Here is a 20309-nt window from a genome sequence, read left to right as displayed (position 1 = left end):
ATGTACGTGTACAAATACATATGTGTGAAAGACACTGTGAGGGAAGGTCACGGAGGAGCCAGTGGCAGCAGTACTGCAAATGAACCCTTTCGGGAAACCGTGACTCTTACAGAGCCGCAGACCTTTCCTACAATCCAGCGGCTGATAGCAGCAATCATTTGTAAGACGGTGGCCGGAGCGACAAGCAGCTCCACTATGGCGGTCTGGTGCTCCACAACAATATGTCATCGCTTGTGTCCAATTCAGCGATACCTCAAAGTTGTTTGTGGTCACTGGCAGTCAACATTGGGGGCGGAAGACCTTGGAAACAGCAGAATGTTTTATACTTTGAGTTTCTAGCGCAGTGGAAAAACAGCCCGAATGTAGGCAGACGGGTGACAAACTCGCAGCCCGGGACTTTAGTGAAATAAACCAGGAAGCATAAAGCAAGCCTTAAAAGAGAAAGGTTTATATGGGCTGCAGAAGAAAAAAAAGACAGAAGTTAGAAGAAACCCCTCAACAAAGAATGGGGATAGATTGATTGACGCATACAGGGGAAAGGAGGTGATATTATGTGTATTCACTTATGTTAGCTAGTTACCTTCAAATGCAGCAGCTCCTTCAGGTTTTCTATCCTCTGTTCTGCATCCTTTCTCTTCCCGCTACCCAACTCCACACCGCTGGCTGGGGACAAAGACCTGGATCGCTGCACCGGTGCACCCTGGGACGGGAAAGCAAAGAAGCACTGGGGTGAGAACTTTTGCACACTTCACTTACACAGGAGGGCATAAACCCATGCAACAATTAACATCTGTAGAAGCGCAGAATGAATGCCAATAAAGTCCATTCTGTTCCCCTCTCACCTTGAGGAAAACATGAACACTGTCTTCTTCGGCACTCACATATGCACACACAAACAAGGATGTTATCGGAGGAATAAAGCAAGCTGGCTGGAAGAGCAATCCGCCGAAGCTGAAGGGAGGAGGTCCAGGTTGGGTGTGTGTGTGTGTGTGTGTGTGTGTTGGGAAGTGGGAGTTGCAAGCTGAGAGCAGCAAAGGTTTCTCCCTGCGACTGGCTAATGAGTATGTTCATTTCCATTTACATTGTTTCTTTGACAATAATGATGTCCCATTAGGGGAGACTAAAGGGGCTATAGATTCCAGAATGTGCTGGGCTTCATTACAAGAGGTGGGCAGGGAGGCCGCTCTAATTGCTCTACTAGGGGCCTCCAGGTTACACTTGATAGGACAACTGGAAGAGCCGCCGATTAGGGGGTGTGCGAAGGGGGTTGAAGTGTGGGGAGGGGGGAGTTTGCTCTCCAGCCTCTTCCGTAGAAATAAATAAAGAAGTGCTGCGGCCACGGTGTAGAAAAGCAGTGGGAACAATATGCTGGTGGAATATGAAAATGGGAGGATAGGAGGCCCCCTGCGGTGCCTGGCAAAGCTGACCAGATGGTAGGCTAAAATATGCAATGCGACTAAACGTACAACAGTCCTTGGGTTGGAGGGGCAGAGGAGTACAGGAGGTTTATGATAGTGTGGTGGATGAATAAACGTCGTCCCTGAAAAAAATTGTTTTTGTTCGTTTGTTTATTAGAGTTTATGATCGAAAGTTAATGAAAACCATAAATGCCAATTATTATCTTAATGTCAAAACATGCATGGGGTTTGATATTATTAAAACATTATTGACTATAACAATAAAATATATATCTATATGCATTTTGGTCACTAGTCCAGTGACATTTAAATTCTGACCGTATCACTATTATTATATTTGTAAAATCACTTGCCTGTGACCAACATTTCTGAGCATACCAGTGTTTTTGGGAATGCGCCTTAAGGGCACAGTTGACTCCTGCGACCCCGTCTGCCCGGTTCAGCTATTTTGCCTGCATGGGTGCCGACCATGTGTTCCTACGCTGCCTTAATGACTCAATGCACCTAATTAGCAGATTGATCTGCATATTCCTGATGAGTGGCAGGCCAACTGGCTTAGCCTGCATGTGCATAGGGGAAAACCGGGCGGCCAAAAAGGGAATCCTAATCAACCAAAAGTCTTGAACTGTAAAGTAAAGAAGACTAACTTTAAGGGATGACTTATTGAGGAGGAATTCTAAATAGCTGTTCAGATAGAAGTACATTCTGGGGGAGGATTGAACAACAATGAGCCGAATATTCCATCACAGCTGTTGCCTTTGCATGTGTGAACCAGAGAACATGAACTGTAGCCTGTTTCGTCTGAAGGCGTTTGGGGGGAAGGGGAGGAGGAGGAGGACATGGCGACACTGACAAATGACTGAGATTTGCCGCAGATGTTCTCTCTGGTCCAGTTGACGCCTGTCTGCCGCAGGTACGCAAGGCACATGAATGTTTCTGCTTGTGTGGGAAGCCCTTTGTTGTGACATTGTTGTTTATGTTCTACAAGACAGGCATGAAGGATGGAAAATGAGATAACACGAGGCAAAGAGAGACGTGCCCGCTGTCAAGCTCGGCAGCTGGTTGGCGGCCATGACCTGACCCGCACGTCGCACCCCTGCAACAGCTCTGTAAACATGATAGTGCAATGCAGGAGAAAGGCAAAGACTCTCAGAGAAAAGGCCTCCCTCCTCTCCCTCTCCCTGGGAGCGGGGTCCCTGTTATCAATGGGCTTCTTTATGATTGCTGCGGCACGTCATGTGTGCGTCTGGAGCTCTCAAAAGCTGAACTCGGTCAGGTCATCCACACGCAAGCGCAGGACAGGCCACCTGCAGACCTACGGCTAAGTGTAAACACACGGCTGGGCACGGAAAACAAACAAACAAAAGAAATCAGGTGCAGGAGAACAGGAATTTAAAAAAAAAAAACAAGACACAGGTGCAAAAAACCCCTCATAGATATGCCCCTGAACGGGACAGTGAGGTCACCATACCCCAGCTGAAACGAGTCTAAAGGCATCAAAAGACCAAGAGGCCCAAGACACCATGAATTACAGCCACATTCATGTACAAAGATTTATTCATGTACAAACATAATCTATTTAATCCAGGTGTTTTTTAATTGACTGAATAATAATACATGTAACTTTCATCAATCAATGATATTTTATTTCTCTATAACTCATTTGCTGTATGTTGCAAAACGTGAGGCATGCACCACTTTGAGCTGCGAGTCGCCTGAGCTAATAATCACATTTCACTTCAAGCACTTAGTGAAAGCTGCAAATTGTGTCCTGGCGGTGGGTTGCACAGAAGGCTCATTTCGTCAGCTTTTGACCTTGCAGGCTGGTATTATTGTTTAAATGGAGTGTAATGAAGCATAACAGGTTTATGGTTTCTTTGGAGCATCATCATATCTGGATAATAAGCGGCCAACAGAGACACCTACTCAAAATGTTCACATTTTAAATAACAATAAGGTTGAACATGATTCATGCAGTTGACGGGTTGTTTACTTAACTAAAGCTTAGGTATTACAACTATTTTGACTTTGTGGCGAGAATCAGGTATTGGCTTAAGAAGTGAACATGTCCCCAGTGGCGTGTTAAGTAAAGAATCATGTAGCAGCCTTAGACTTGACCGTATAATACTAACTCTGTAGTAGTTGTATAATTGAAGCAAAGAGCAGTGGCTTACTTTCCAACTTTCCAACTTTACTCTTAGTTTGGTTTCTAAACCTAGTTAAATACCAATTTTGAATTTAATGAATCAGATTATGATTCATGTTTTTATTCAGTATAATAGGATATGAAAAATGAATTGGACATTGAAAAATACATTACAGTCCCACTTTAATTCAAAGCATTGACACAACAATCTAAATCATTAATAGTAGGTTTGAATACAGAAAGATTGTGCGTGTGAGTGTGTGTGTGTGTGTGTGTGCATTGAATGATGCCAATACTGATTATTTTTTTTGTACAAATGAATTACATTGATTACATGTACAAACTGCCTGAACAGAAGCACCTTCATTGGAGCTATAATGAGGACGGCTGTATAAATCAAACAATGTGTCTTCGGGCCAGCTTTAGAGTGAGTGAGGTCATCTAGAAACATGCATCGCCAAACTTATGAGTGGAATACTGAGAAGATCAAAAGCTCCTTTCTTCTTCATAATGTACTGTTGAGGCGGTAAATTAGCCAGTGCCTGAGCCCAAGGCATGCGTGAAACCAGCAGCACACGCCGCCGTGGTCACAGTAAGAGGGGCATGTGTGTGTGTGTGTGTGTGTGTGTGTGTGTGTGTGTGTGTGTGTGTGTGTGTGTGTGTTGGAGAGTTCAGGACAAAGTTTGGCAAAAGCAACGTCTGATGAATCACATGATTCTCAACTGACCATTTCCCGCACATCCCTTTTCTGCGGCTTTGATCTACTCTGAGCGTGTCGGCATGTCAGCCTCTCCCCCGCGTCCTGTCTCCTACGCAGTTGGCCGTAGTGTGTGCTAACCTACCTGCTGTCCTCTGACGGAACCCGTGGACCTCCGTTGAAGGGTCTCATCCTGCGGCCTGGGATCTGAGCCTCGGCCGGGGGCCCAGTCGGACTCAGGGCTCGACCTCTGAGCCGCAGCATCAACCTGCTCTGACACCGCTGCCTGTGAGGACAGAGAGACAGTGCATGTGTCTCTTCGATCGATGGCAACCCTGATAATCCAAAGTTATGATAACTTTAGATATTTTGTGTAGCAGCAGCTGCACACCTCGGCACATAGCGGGAACTACCAAAACATACCGAAGGGCACCGTGACAAAGGAGCGGGTTGTGATGCACACACAAATCCATGGACTCACTTACTGTTACTACAGCTCTAGATGGTGGTGTGTGTAGAAAAATAAAAGCTTGGAGGGACGGGCCTCGTTCTCTCTTAGATACACATATAGTGTGCATAAGCATAACTGAGTCCTTTACCTTGAAGTCAACACGTCTCACTTTTCTGTTCTAACACCAGAAAACCCGTCCTCACCTGCTGCTTTCGACGGCAGGTCTGCGGAGCAAATGAAACCGAAGCCTGTTGATAAACGTTCACAACTGTGTTTAACTGGGAGGCCAGGTAATGAAGAAAGAACGCACAGGATGTCATCACCTTCTTCCCAAAGAGTCCTGATTGTATTATCAGAAACCTGGCATCTGGGCGTGACCTTGTTAACTGCCAGGGTAATCAACTTTAACCAAAGGGGAGGAGAGGGGATGATAAATTATTAGTGAGGAAGATTTTGTTCATGTTTTATTAAATTGGCCTGTCAAAGGGGGTTGGTCAAATTATCTGGGGCCTCGTTTATTGGAGGCCGGCCATATTGGCGCATCTGTTACAATTATTTATAATTTCCAGGCAGTCAGGAGGACGGACTGGGTTTTTCGGCATCAGCCACATAAAGCAATTTAGAAATTAACTGAAGCGGGAGTGTCTTGAGTTTTTTTTTCCTTCACTCACAATCTCTCTCATCCTCATCTCGGTTTTCATCCAGAAAGAAAAAAATATTGTGAAACTTTGAGATAAAGTAAGCAAAGGTCCAAAAGGAAAAACCAAACACATAATAAGCAGCTTAGTCAGAGCAGTACACTGGGAGAGGGATTGAGATTGAAAGAGAAGAAGAAAGCATGCAGGTGCAGTGGAGAAAAAAAGCGAGCAAGAGATTGTGGGGAGCTGAGGGAGGGAAGGAGGGGGGAGAAGAAGAAAAAAAAGAAAAAGCCAGTCTTGGTAATTACTGAACACGATTAGGTTCTTGGGGGAACTCGTCTGGCACTCGTGGCCCTAACTGCTGAGGATGCGGCAGGCAGGACCATATGGAGGGAGGCTTGTGATTGTGCTCCCTGAAGCTCGTGACCCGTCTGCTGCCGAGCCCTTGAGCTGAATGTGAAATGAGACTTGCCAGGCCTAATGTTCTACACATGCACCATTTATGCCACAAAACAAATCTGATCACTGTTAATTATGGCGCAGCTATAATCAGGAGGGGCCACCGCCATTCTCTCTCACACACACACACACAACTTCATGCATACACTAATACATGCTAACCCATCTGTAGAGCGACAGCATTTGTCAAAGTGCTGGGATTGGCTGCAGAAGTGAGGCCTTCAAAGTGCATACTCACCCGCCCCGATTTGGTCAGGTGCACTTTGTATTCAAGTTGGTGGTCCTTCAAAAAGGATGTGTGTGTGTGTGTGTGTGTATCTGTGCATAAATGTATGAGCATGCGTGTGTATTAACTGGAATGAAGAGAAACTTTACAGAAGGAAAGCACACAGTGAGTAGGATGAAGAGTGCGTGTGTGTGTTTGTGTGTGTGTACACAGCCCCGAGTCCTCCCACACTGCCGGTTTGACCCGAGCGCATGTGCTTGAACGAGTGAGTGCATGTGTCTGCAGCGGCACATGGCTGTGCTTCATTAATGAGGCGAGCTGGGCTACACAGAGGTTCTCATCTAATGAGAGCAGTTGAGCTGGTAAAACACACCACTGGAGTCCATGTCATTAGTGTGTCTCTGGCCCTGCACATGGCCCGGCTCCAAAAACACACACACTCACGTGGGCAACATTGATAACACCAATAACACACTCAGCATATATAGGATCAGACAAACAAAGCATTGTAAGTCAGGAAACATTCATCAGACCGTAACTCTCAGACATAATTCACGTGTTTAATCTGAACACAATGTTTTCATAATGGAGGGATGACTGATATGTCTGAGGAGAGAGCAATATGGAAATGCAAGCAGCAGGTTGCAGTCAATTTTTAACATACTTCTAGGGAGGTCCCGACAGATATGCTGAAAGGAGTGCCGCTCCAGATGGGGGGAAAAAAGGAGTAGGAGCCGGACTCCAAAGCAACACCCATGTAAAAAATAAATATAAATCGAAAATATCTGACTCATACAAGCGCTCCATGACATTTTACTGAAACATCGCTGTCCTCATACTGCTCTGTACTACACTGTGTACGTTAACAAAGGAACTCTCTGGTTGTTTGTTGAGCTCTTGGTAGTACAATCAATTTCCACATTTACTCGTATCATTATGGTTTTATTGTTTTCACTTGATGGTTGCTATTACTGACGATGATGATGATCAAAAGAAACGCCTCACCTCACATGACCCCCTGCAAAATGACGAGCGCACGTGTGTGTAACTAGCACTTTAATTTAACAGCTCACATTTTTTCTGATTGGCTAACATCAATAACGAGTCAGAAGCAGATGTTACAAAAAAACAAGATATGGGAGATGCAAAATATAGGCTTCTTTCAATTTATAAAAAAAGAAAGGAGAAGGTCTGGTCACCACGGGAAAAGATGTATCCGTGATTGAGGTTCACAACATATGCGTAGAAAAAAACTGTAGGAAAGGGGGTAACTTGGCAACAATGACAAGTTATTCTTACAATAATTAGTTTATTTCATAGTGTGTAAAAAGGTATTTTTAATAGTAACACCAGTGCTATTCATAGCCTGTCAAAATGTCTTCTATTAATATATATAATGCCTATAAGTTAGTGTGAGTCATCAGGCACAATACCAGGACCCTGAAACTAAAGCAGCTAAAATCAATTCAACCATTTTTGTCCTTTTATTTACGCTTTTCCTACTGTGATATGTCAAAATGTTCCTTGTGAAAAAGCCTATCGTACATAAAAAAGTTGCAGAATACATTTAAAAGACACCAGGGTTTATTCTGGTGTATTTATTTGAAACTTTACTGGAATGAATTAAAATGCCTAATTTTCCCTTTCCAAGGCTGATGAGAGAATAAGCAGTGCTTTGAACGACTGCCCACACAATTAACAACTTATCCGTCGTTTACGATGGGGAAGGTTCCAGAAAGCCTGAGGTCTGTGATGGATTTTAATGGTGGTCTTTAATCACCGCACAGCTCTAACAATAGCCAAACACTACAATAAATATTTTAGATTTGTCCACTAATGAGGACTCACTTCCCTGCGTCTACATGGCGATGGTGACCACCCAACTTGGCAGTTTGTTCCTGCATCTCATTGTATGTGGGGGTCACCCAGGTGCCTGGTGATCTGCCAGGGCCTGCAGCTAAAGGATCTCCAGTTGGATATGATGGAGAACTCGCATACATACACATTAGAGTACATGTGGAAAAACACAATGTGAGTAGTGCTGAAACTCTTTGTTGAGTTGATTTGTTGACGGACCAACAATCAGTCGAGGTTCTTCATGAACCCTCTTTGGTTCTAGCTTTTCCAATATGCAGAGGTTTTTTTTTGGTTCTGTGGACTTTTAAAGGACTTCACATTGAATTTATTTGAATTTAAAATGAAAATAATTGTTAGGCAAACTAAAAGGAGTATTTTATGTGAAGCTGAAACCGTATTGTCAATAGTCAAGTATTTGCTTTGTAAAGATAAATGGGACTTAAACATGAACAGAGAATGTCCCTCCCCCTTGATGGGCTTTTTCGGTAGCCGGTGGCCCAGGTGGTGGGGGCAACGGATACGCTCCGAAGACCGAAAAATGAACCTTTAACCTGGGACCCACCGTGCATGTCAATTGATTTATGAGGTATAGTAAAATAATAGCACGCCTCGAATGAACATACAACGAGCTGATCTGCGGCTCTGAGACGCTATGCTTCCTGCAAATAGTTAACTTGAGGAGGAGAACAGACAAGCTTGCAGCACAGCACGTCGGTACAACACACAATGGGCGATAATTCCCCCCCCCACCCCCCAAAAAAAAACCTCTGTGGGAGGGGTGTTCAAAGCCGTCGCTCTGGTCCATATTCAAATGAGCGCTGCATTTCCTCTCCGCACTCCTGTTGCGATCAGCACTTTGATTACTTCCAATGGTAGCTTCCTCCAAAACATTTAAAATTAAAATTAAATCTGCCTCAACACTCAGAGTATTGGAATTTAACAGGTGTTCCGGAGGAAGTTGTTATAGAATTTGCGATTATGTGCTCGGATACACGCGCCTTTAGTTAGACACATACACCCCCCCTCCTACGCGGGGACACACATACAAACGCACAACCTGTCAGTGAAATTACAGAGTGGGAAACAGAAAGCCCTCCTGACTGAGTGCTATACCTTGGGATACACCTGATCTGTTCACTTTGATGTCTGTTCGTAGGAAAGTTAAAGAAACAAATCAGCTACATGTGTTCAGTAAACAAAAAGTTTATGAATCATTCTTAGCATTGATTGTTATTGATGTTATAGTGTTTTTGTAATTACATCTCAGCCCTAGAAAAAAATGTGTGAGGAGCTTTTTTTGGGGGGGGGAAGAGACATGGGATAGAGTTCATAAACAGAATAAAATAACACACACATGTATGTACACACACTGACACACACACACCATTCATATATCTGTGTATCCACGCATGCATGTCTACACTACACACACACACCACTAACTGCATCTTCTCTAAATGTAGTATTAATTACTGCGGGAACCACTACAGTACTGTATTTAATTACTGACTAAATGATCCATTTATACTCTGCTGCTGGTTAATTTAACAGGGTTAAGTGAGACAGGGCGATTGTAACTCACTTAACATTTGAGCCGGTATCGTTTTAACTTCCAGTTGGGGGGCAGCACTGTCAGAAAATATCAACCAAATTAAACAATTACAGTCTGTGGAGGCACAAAAATGATTTAACTGTTGCAGAAAAAAATGGATCTTCCACCGAATCAGCAATAGTGATGTTTTATGCAACTAAGTCCAAACTGAATTAAAAGTCATACAGAGGAAAGAAATTGAGGTTTGAAAGGTTCGGTGCCCTCCGACGTCAAAGGAACGACGTTGTGTGGATGTAGGTGCCTGTTGCTATTCTATTCCTTTGACACCGTGTGGTCCAAGAACCCCCTATCATGTCATTAGGAGTTGTTAAAGCCCACTTAAAACGTGGCTGCAGCAATAACTTGGTTTACACCGGAGCCTCTATTGCCTTGGGGGGATGGTTCAAAGGTAGTGAGAATAAGTCAAACCGCTGCTGACTGACAGATGTAGTACTGTAACTCCAACCTCATCTTCAGACACATAACAGGCCTCCAACTAAATCTCCTTTCTCCATAACTTATCTTTCTTTGTGTACTGACGGGAGTGTGTTAAAAGGACTTCCAGGTACTTGGGTGGGAGGATGGAAAGAAGATGGATAAAGTGCAGAAGTCAAAGAGTGCGTGCGTGCCCAGGACAGAGAGCTGGAGAAAACCATAAAGTTGACATGAAAGACGCTGGTGCTTAAGAGAGATGCGTGTGAACTAGGCTGAACTAGAGCGATTTAAAATGAGTGACTCTCAGTTAAACACTTAGGTCATGCTGGGGCCTGTCAGTCATTGCTGTGCGTACTAATCCACCTACACATAGCGGCCTCTGTACCTGAGGACAATTGGACACTACCCCCGGTAAGGTGATCGAAAGAAGCATCATTATATAACGTAGGAAAAGGCAACATCCACACCCACATGAATGCATAATGCATATATAGTGTCTATGGGTTCAACAACTTGAACTTGAACCGTTATAGCCTGGATTTGCAATGCACTAGATAACCCCTTAAGTCCCCTGTAGGTGGAGATGGTTAATGTTGAACGAATATCCTTGTTCCTTGTAACATGGGATTGTAAAATTTGCAAAGCTGTTTAGAAAAGCTACCATGTGGCCCTATGAGGCACAGTTTTTTGTATATAATGGTCATCATATAAACCCCGACCTACGAGACTCCATGGATTTCTCAAGCAAAGACAGCGAGCTCTTCTGAGGGCCACTTGCCATCACAAGTACAACTATTTCTCCAGATGTTGTCCTTATCTTTTACTGTCTGTATAGTCTTTCCTGTGTTCGTCAGAGGACACAGAGGACATTGACGTGGAAGACAATGGAAATCTTCAAACGTCATGGCGAAATGTCTTGTTTTTATCAGAATTGGAAATCCAAACTGCACTGGAAAATACAACAATTTGTTTTGCAAATAGGCTCCTGTCGATGGATAAGCCTGGCATTTTTGCATTGATCCAATTGCACAACCTTTTGTGTCTGGTTTAGAGAAGACTTGTGCTTACCTTAAAGTTGGTTTGTTTGTTTTGTGAGGGCTGTTGTTGGGGAACTTGTGTGCGCTGCTGCTGCAGCTGCAGCTGCTGAAGTCCTATCTGCTCCTGCTGCTCTTGTTGTAGCTCGGCCTGGAGTTGCACAATATGTTGGTCTTTCTGAGCCAGCAGGCTGCTGAGCTTCTGGTGACTCTGACGGAGGTTGGCCTCACTAGACACAAGGGCCTGGTAGCACTGACTCAACTCTTTGTACAGCTGTTGACAAGCACAAATAGGACAAAGGGTTTGAGAAGCAGGTTGCGAATGGAGGAAATGGGTCTCGTCCAACAGAGATGTGACGTCAAGTGGGAGACGAGACAAAATCACTCACAAGATTAGTTGACATGGTGACTGATATTTTATTTCACAGTAACAGGAAATGCATACAAAAAAACATTGTATAAAATGAGAGGTGTAATGACTCATAATTGTTTCATCAGAATTTCTATTACTGAGTAGCATATTCCCAGTAACAGGATATGGTGAAAAGGGGCTTTTTTCTGGCAATTGTCAAATAATTGTGTAACAAATAGCTTGGAAATAAATCACCACGACGGGTGACTCCTGAGTGAGGAGCAACAAGGTGGTGTTAATAATGAGGGTTTGATTTTTGAGGGTTTGCTGTTTTGTGTGTGCGTGTGCGTGTGTGTGTGTGTGTACCTTCTGATAGGAGGTGGTGTCAGCAGTGTGTGCCTCTTCTTGGTTCCTCAGGACTTTCTGTGTGTCCAGGTTGAGTCCTTCCAGTTGCTTGATCAGATGGCTCTGCTCCGCTGCATGCTCTGTACTCTGTCTGTACAAGGTCTGCACCTCTGCAAACTCACAACTACACAAACACAACATGTTAGACAACGTCACACCGGACAATCACGGTGACTGTTCAAGCGGAAAACATTGTTTATTAATACACAATAAAGTAGTGATTAATTTCTCCATTATTAACCTAAAATGATGCGCAGATTTAGGATTTAATTCGAAAGGCAGAAATGTAGTTGTCATATCTTAAAGGGTGTGAAAAGGCCAGATAACCAGATAACTGCTTTGGTCTTTAGATAGTATAAATTAAGTTAAACAATGGGTTAAAAATTGACATCTGCAGCTGCAATTTACTCATAACATTCAAAAAACAATATTGCGGTTAACTCAGGACAATGTCATGCTTGTTCTATCTTTCTTTAAATGTCTCTCAACATAGCTGTAGTAGCATTTACTTATTGTTAACAATTTGTTTTGTGTCCGATAGAATTACCAGAGAGTGCTAATGAAGATATAATTATTCACCTAGCTGAAACCAAAAGAATGGTCTCTGGTCGCGATGTGACTGACATGTCAAAGTGCTTCTAGCATTTAAAGAGAAAAGTAGTTAAAAACAGGGCTGAGATTACAACTAAGACTCTGACGGTTCTCACAGTTTTTATCATATCGACTAAAGCTTAGCCAAAGCCTGCAATGTTTCCATTTCTACTTCTTTTAAAGCACATCCGCTATGCAGGGCTTATCAAGTGGCTTTAGGTGAGCCAGAGTGGAAGAAAACGGTGTCACCCCACAAGCCTCCCACTGTAGCGAGCGATATAGAACCTTCTCTGCGCGGAAGCCCATGGGAAGTGATGTATATGCTACGCACACATGCATACTCCCTTCAACTAATGAAATGTCTGTTGCAAGAAAACAGTGTAACGGGCCACGCTCAAGGTGGAAGGGCTCACCGAAGTTGACCGAGTTGCCCCTCTTTTGCGGCTGCCTCCCTCTCTTTGGAAGCAAGCATTGCCGTTACACTGCTGCAGTGGCTCTGCAGGCTGGACAACTCCTGCCACGCGTTGTGTAGCTCCGCCTCCAACCCCTGGTGTAGAAGGGTGACAGCACTTTATGAATACTTCATGAACACACGTGTTTGAGGCCTAGGCCGTGTAAATGCAGCACAGTCCGGTGAATCCCTGGAATCTGAATCAGGTTTTGTTTCACAATGTGCAAATGCTGGATTGGAGCTGCAGCTGCTGCGCTACTTTCAATCTGCAGCAAAGGTAGAAAAGGTGGCAGATTTGTCTTAATTAGAAAAGAAAAAACACGTGTGCAGAGCAGGGTGCACAGCATCAAAGACACAAGGGTCTCCAAACCCTGATAGATTATATGGAATTAAAAAGTGTTTCACAGGGCCACAATTAACTGTTTTCAAAATTAATTAGTCTTAGTCTCCTCCTTAGGCAATTACAAGAAAGGACATGAAAGAATGCCATCATACTTGTGTGCAAAAACTCTATACAACTATACAAAAGGAGGACGGAAAAATGAAAAAAACCCTTACAGTTGACAATAGTTACCCTGCAGGAGAATGTTTAGCTTTCTTATGCTTGCGATGTTTGTGTCATAGTCAAACACAGACTTTCTTCAGTGTTTAAAAAAGTGAAAATAGAAGAAGGATCACAACATTTTTATAAGCTTTAGGGCTGGGGTTTCTTTCATTGGACTCACCCCACCCTGTAGGTTTACCTCATCTCCACATGGACAAATTGTAAATGCCTTAACAAATGTAAACGGTCATGATGTTTCCACTGCACGTTCAATGTTCTCCATCTTGATCTCTTGGATCAATGTATGATACAAAAAAAAAATTAGGAGCAGGTAGAGTGTATTAGGCCGTGATGGATGTGCATAGACTAGTTGCTGGGCTCTATCTTGTCCAAGTGTAATTACTCTGCAGGCCTGCCTTATTTAACACTTCCTCTTAATGCCCTAACCCAATGGTTCATGTTTGATGGATGTCAATGACTGGAGAAATGGTCAGATTCTGAAAATGACGTGCTTGCATTAGGCGATAACGACTCACAGCGTCTACAAACTTTTGTTCCCACATAAAAAAATGACTTCAGTTGTGGTCAGCCCAATTCGTGTTTTACCCCACACAAGAAAGTATCCTACATGTTGAATAATAGTTCTACTTCTTTTGAATATAATCCAGGCATATTTAAACTGCGTGCTTTGCAACAGAGAGATCTTTTCATATTCACATGCTGATGAGGACAGGGTATGAGGGATCAGAGTGTTCACCGTGTGCAGAAGCAATGGAAAGCTGGAGGACGGCGGCCTTCCTGTACAACACTTTGTATTTGAATGGTCCCTGTGTTCATACCTTGACTCTGTCCTGGGCAGCATCCCTCTGGTCTCGTTGGCTGTTGGCCTGCCTCTCTTTCTCCTCCAGGTCAGCTTGCAGGGTTGCACAGCAGGAGGTTAATCCCCTTTTCTCCTCCTCTAGAGCCTGCACCACCTGCCGCTCCTCCTCCCCTTTCCTCCTACACTCCGTCTTCATTTCCTGGATAAGAGAGGTGTGTGTGTGTAAGGAGGAGAAAGGGAGGAGTGGAGGGGGGGGTCACAAAGGGCCAAATAAACAACGGGGATGGAAGGAGAAAAACAGAAAAGGCAACAATTCAAACTGAGAAAATGAAAAGAGAACGATGGAGAAGCACAAAAAGAGGGGCGACCCATGGCGTTCAGGCTGAAATGAATATGTAAACAGTGGACCGGCGTTGCTGCGGGAGCCCCCTGCATGAGCCGCTGATTGGCCAAGGTCACCTGTGCTGTATGACTGTGCCCACACGGCCAGATGCTAGCTGGCGCGGGCCGCGCTGAGCCGTCTCACGCAGGTACGGGGGCCAGTGTGTCGGCTTTAATGACAGGCTCCTAATGAGAATAGTGCTTGCTGCAAGACCCATTAGACTCAACCTAGGTCTCCTTTGATGCTGTCCCCCACAATTTCTCGCCATGAGACCTCACCAAGACCGTGTGAGGACCATTCCTTTATCAATTAATCATAGCCAGGTCCCAACTAGGCATAATTAGGGAGAAGCCACACCATCACATGAACACTTTTCACTTTCCCCCACTGAACCAGTCATTAAGTATTTATCTGCAAGTTAACAGACGGCTTTCCTCCCCCCCCCCCCCCCCCCCCTCGTTCTCTCATACGCACACACACTCTCCAGCTGTTAAGTATTCTCTGTTGTCGGTAGCAAGAAAGAGAGCTAAAAGCAAGAAAGGGTGAGGTAGAGCTACGGCGAAAAGACACAAAGAACCAGAGATTGTGTTCAGGAGGGCTGAGCAATCCTCGTTCTCGACTAAAGGATTCAAACGCCTGTGGCTACTACCGCGGGGCACTTGTCGTGTTCAGTGGCACACAGAAAAGAGACTATTTGACTCCGAGGGCCCAGAGCGCCACAGAAAATGTGTTCCACCAACCTTAAGTTCCTGACTGTTATTGACCAGTTGTTCACGCAGGGCTGTCAGCTCCTTCTTCATTAAGGCACTCTCTTCATCCACTGGCGTCCTCCTCAGTCCCAAGTTGTTAATCTCCTGCTGCTGACCTGTCACTTTCTGTGGCAGACAGGAAAAAACACAGGGAGCAACACAGAAAAAAGTTGAGGAGAAAACAAGTGCACAGTTTTATAGTGGATTTAGGTCTTGGAATATTCTTGTGACATATGTGATCTGGATATTGTGATATGTTTGAATGTTTACCTGGCATTACAGCCTGATAACCCAAAATGAAATCTGTAAAAACATTTTTGCTAAGAATTACATTAAAATATTGATGGATTTTGAAAACGACTAATTCATAATTTGCATATTGGTTAATCTAATTGGTAAAATGTAACTAGTGTGAGTCAGAAAATACAATGCTCCATGATGCACGTTTCAACGTTTCGTATGGTTCATCAAACCAGACTGAGCGAGCAGAAATCGTTCAATGATGTTGATGACCACCCACTTTTGATGGTGGTGTATGTTCACGTCGTGGCTTTTTGGAAGCCTTTGGGGCGTTAGCAAGAGGAGGCTGGCCTCTTAACACTGCATCAGCTGGGGTTTGGTTTTGGCTGGTAATCCGCCGCCTTCTGTGGGTACACCCTCCTCTCAAATAACACTGTGCTTTGGGATGCAATTAATTGCCACGTTGAGGAAAATCACTGCGATATATCCAGATAGTGGATTTAGCGTTCTTCGCTACTCTTAGCTCGCCGTGGTAGGAACAGAAGGGGCTTTAATAGAGATTTATACTGGAGAGCAGAAAATAAATTCCAAACGTTGATAATGAGGTAGGCCAGAGCAATTTGAACCCCAGTAGTGCTCAATTGATGGAGGAGGAAAAAAGGGGGATTCCGCCAAGTTAAGAGGTCTAGGAACGAAAGATTAGCATTTGAAAATTCCCAGTGCTGTTCAAAAATGAAAGCTAATTATGTTACAAAAACGGAAAGGAGAGGCGAGGGAAAGTGTATAGAAAAAGAGGTGGAAGATAAAAAGAAGGCTGGAGAAGAAAAAAAAGTTAGAGAATGGAGATATCAAGAGGAGTGTAGGATCCTGTGTGGACTCAGTAGACCATCACATTCAAAAAAACGTGAGGAAAAACCAATTAATCAGTTTCTGGGTGTGTAAAGCTCCAGACTGTGGATGAGATGGTGACAGTCAGAGGCCCGAATGACACAGCACAGAGTTCAGTGCTCTTAATGAGAATCTCAAACAGACGGCACGTTTCATTAACAGCTCTTTGATAGAACGAGACACTTGGATAAAGCATAGTAACCGAAAGCATGCAAGAGTAAAAAAGGTAGAAAATGCTATACAACATATTATCATCCATTAAAACGTGTTAGTGTTTTATTAAACATGGAACTTTCCATTCATCACACTGAACTCAACTTAATCCAGTCTTTCTTATGTACATCGCAGCACTGAAGCAATGCCACATAGGGGAAACCCGTTAGAAGGAACCTACACTATGTTGACTGAATACACTGTTTTAATGCCCTCAAACTAAAGGCCCCAAAAATACTGTGATCCTAGGAGTTGATACTATAGCTACTGTATCAACTGGATAAAGATGGCTGAGGGGGGTAATTTAAAAAAAAAAAAAAAACACTGACAAGGTCCATTACTGCCTGTCTCATCGCAAATGAAAATGATTCTGGAAGAGGGACGCTAATGAAGGAGGCTGACAGATGTTTCAGCATAAGCATGATGATTTGGGGTAGATTACATTAGTGATGTCATTATTGTCAGCCATCATACCATCGACAAATAATGCTCAAAAGACGGCAGGTAAGTGAGGGACAGAATTTCAAAAGTTCGCGTTTAGAGATTGGGAGCATTTTGAGTACGTCACAATGGCTGAATAGTGCAAACCATGCAAACAGGGAGAACACTGCAAACAGTGAGCACACTGCTAACAGTGCAAACCATGCAAACAGTGAGCACACTGCTAACAGTGCAAACCATGCAAACAGTGAGCACACTGCTAACAGTGCAAACCATGCAAACAGTGAGAACACTGCAAACAGTGAGCACACTGCTAACAGTGAGCACACTGCTAACAGTGCAAACCATGCAAACAGTGAGCACACTGCTAACAGTGCAAACCATGCAAACAGTGAGCACACTGCTAACAGTGCAAACACTGCAAACAGTGAGCACACTGCTAACAGTGAGCACACTGCTAACAGTGCAAACCATGCAAACAGTGAGCACACTGCTAACAGTGCAAACCATGCAAACAGTGAGCACACTGCTAACAGTGCAAACCATGCAAACAGTGAGCACACTGCTAACAAGCAAACAGTAGCGGGAACCGAAAGAGTGGGTGTTACACTTCTGCAAAGACGGAGCCGGTCTGATATATGTAAACAGTGAAGAGCCGCACATATGCACTTACATACAATATAAGCCCCCTTCATCAATGTGTCTGAGATCCAACAGATATTCAATGAGAAATACAGAGAGTTAATCCATCTGATAAATAGTGCTGTACCTGCTCCAGCTCCTGTATCTTGTAGTCTTTGGACTGGAGGATCTCCAACACTTTTCTGTCCTTGAGCTCAGCTTTGTGCTTCTCACTGGAAGAGAGTAAAAGAACAAATAATATCTACTGGAATTGGACAGTAATGTATTTGATGCCTTCAGAAGGCTGAGACATATGATTCAACAAAATAATTTACATTAAATAGTATTGTGATTAATCCACATAGAGTATTACAGTATTACATTCCCTGTATTGACAAGCAAATATTAACTAAAGTTTCTACAATTGCAAAAGGGTATGGATAAAAATAGATAATACTTTTCATTGGTCAAACGGTTAATTCACATAAAAATAGACTTCACCATGTGGTCATTTCAAATCTATTGAATGCAGAAATGTCTTGATGAAATATCTTGATAGAAGATCATCAGCCAGCTGCATGCCATAGCCCCTTGAAAATGTTTTAGTGTAATTATTTTGTATTTATATACTATATAGTGAGTTTGATTGCACTGATAAGGACAATCCTTTATAAATAAATGTTTTCATCATTCCTTTCATGTAATGTTCATGAAAACAATGCGTTAAGAATGTTACGTTAATTAGAAAATATCTGTTATAAAAATGTGAGCTACTCTACGATCGTGCTGCTGCACCAGAGAATGGACTTTTCTCTTCGGCCTACTAAGCCTCTTTTATAATAATGAACTTTTAGGGAGACAAAAAAGGCATCGATCAGGGACCTGTTTGTTTCAACCGCTATAAGCCACCAGGGGCCACCCATTCCCCCCACTCATCTCTTGCTCCTTCTACACCTCCCATCCGGAAGGCCTTTTCTCTCGTTTCTTCGCCTCTTCTGATCAGCCCTCTCCCGTGGCAGACACCAAAATAAGTATCGGATGTCCCTGGAGGGGCTGGAACGCAGGCTGGCCCAGCTACCTCGCCTTGTATATTGGGCTGCGTTTACCATGTCCTGAGCAACCAACCAATCACTCGACAAGATCCACACAGAGAGAGGGGAGGCTGGATGGCGGATCCCAGTAGGCCCCCTGCGCTTGACTGGAGTCGACACAATTACCATGTCAATATCCTCCTGCGCATCAGGTGATCCAATACACATACACTCTCTGAGTGCATGTTCCCCCACGAGTCTCAGCGGACCAACATACTTTGATGGGTTTCCTAGGGGGCTATGAAGGAACTGAAGAGGGTATGAAGAAGGAATGAGACGCATAGGTACTAAAGAACTCTTGCCTTGCTGCTACACTGTTTTCACCCGGATTAAGGGTCTCCTAACATCTGACAGACCGCAAAATATATGTGATGTACAATGATTGTGAAAATATGGTTCTAAACAATCCTCAAAGAGAAAAAAGTATTGAGTGAACCTTTTAATTCACTTATGCAAGTGGAAAATAACAACTGCTCTTGCCGTTTCCGCAGTAGCGTTGCCAAAGGCAATATAAAGAAGAGATGCGCCGAATCCGATACCGGGTACCGAATCCGATCCATAGACTCATACTCGTACTCAAACCTCTTTAAGTCTTTACAGCAACGTGGCAACGTGACATCAGCCATTGGGGGTTGAAGTGCCGACAACGCTGCCCAGTGGCATCAACAACCAGATGCACCGACGGGGTTAATTCCATTATTTACTGACTGCCGCGGCGTCTGCCTGCCGTGGCGTCTGCCTGCCATGGCGTCTGCCTGCCGCGGCGTCTGCCTGCCGTGGCGTCTGCCTGCCATGGCGTCTGCCTGCCGTGGCATCTGCCTGCGCGCAACAAGCCCCCCGCTCAGCCGTCCGGGAGACGGAGCGGCCCCGATGTCGCGTACATCGTCATGGACACGCGCAGTCAATTCAGTCTCCCACCGCAGCAATTAGCGAGGCCACCTCGCCGTAGCGCGTCCAGTGTCCATATAGAGGCTGTGAAGCCGGTGGTACCGTGACGACGGCAGCAGTGAGATGGCAGCAGTGCAGTGTGCATTCATTTTATTTGTTGGTAAAGTAATGCGACCAATCCCTGAGACCGGAGCCATCTTTTCTTGTCTAATTGCTTGTGCTACCTGCTGATTAGAGGGATGGGGGTTAACCCTGACGTTAGCAGCGACTCTGGCTTAGGCACACCCTCAGGGGTCTGACCTTTAAGGTTGACCTCTAAGGAGGTGACCTTTATTAGTGGTATTGCTGCAATCCTTATTAAAAGTCATGTTTTTTTTTCCTAAACAGGAGGAAAATGTTACATTTATCCGAGTGTGCGTCATGTGTAAGAAAAGGCCTGAGCCTCTCTGCTCTTCTCTGACAGTTCCCATGCCACTGTGTTTGTAGCAGCTTAGAGACCCTGCAAAAGAGGTCATATTCAATCTCACAATGTATCCGATAAAGACAAGTATTTGGCAGGATTGTTTCAACTGTCCAGGATGGGCGCGGTGGAGGAACGTTTTCATTAAAGGGTTTCCATGGTTGAACCGCTAGACCGGGGATAAGAAGGCTTAAATCAGCATCCGCACTAGATTCCGTCGT

The 20309-nt window shown here is 44.1% G+C and overlaps 1 protein-coding gene across 1 annotated transcript in view; it reads right to left on the bottom strand.

Annotated features, from left to right (window-relative positions):
* The window catches only part of cntln (centlein, centrosomal protein), a 69967-nt gene that overhangs the window by 46014 nt on the left and 3644 nt on the right, over nucleotides 1–20309 (bottom strand). The window contains exons 4-11 of the mRNA XM_037473067.2: nucleotides 17798–17882; nucleotides 15238–15372; nucleotides 14135–14314; nucleotides 12714–12847; nucleotides 11671–11833; nucleotides 10987–11226; nucleotides 4407–4547; nucleotides 581–700 (exon numbers count right to left, since the gene is read on the bottom strand). Coding sequence (XP_037328964.2) covers nucleotides 581–700; nucleotides 4407–4547; nucleotides 10987–11226; nucleotides 11671–11833; nucleotides 12714–12847; nucleotides 14135–14314; nucleotides 15238–15372; nucleotides 17798–17882 — 1198 coding nt within the window. The remainder of the gene's footprint in view (nucleotides 1–580; nucleotides 701–4406; nucleotides 4548–10986; nucleotides 11227–11670; nucleotides 11834–12713; nucleotides 12848–14134; nucleotides 14315–15237; nucleotides 15373–17797; nucleotides 17883–20309) is intronic.

Source organism: Pungitius pungitius, chromosome 9, assembly GCF_949316345.1.
Source record: "Pungitius pungitius chromosome 9, fPunPun2.1, whole genome shotgun sequence".
Taxonomy (NCBI): Eukaryota; Metazoa; Chordata; class Actinopteri; order Perciformes; family Gasterosteidae; genus Pungitius; species Pungitius pungitius.
Note: the sequence above shows the minus strand (reverse complement) of the source record. Positions and strands in the feature narration are given on the sequence as shown.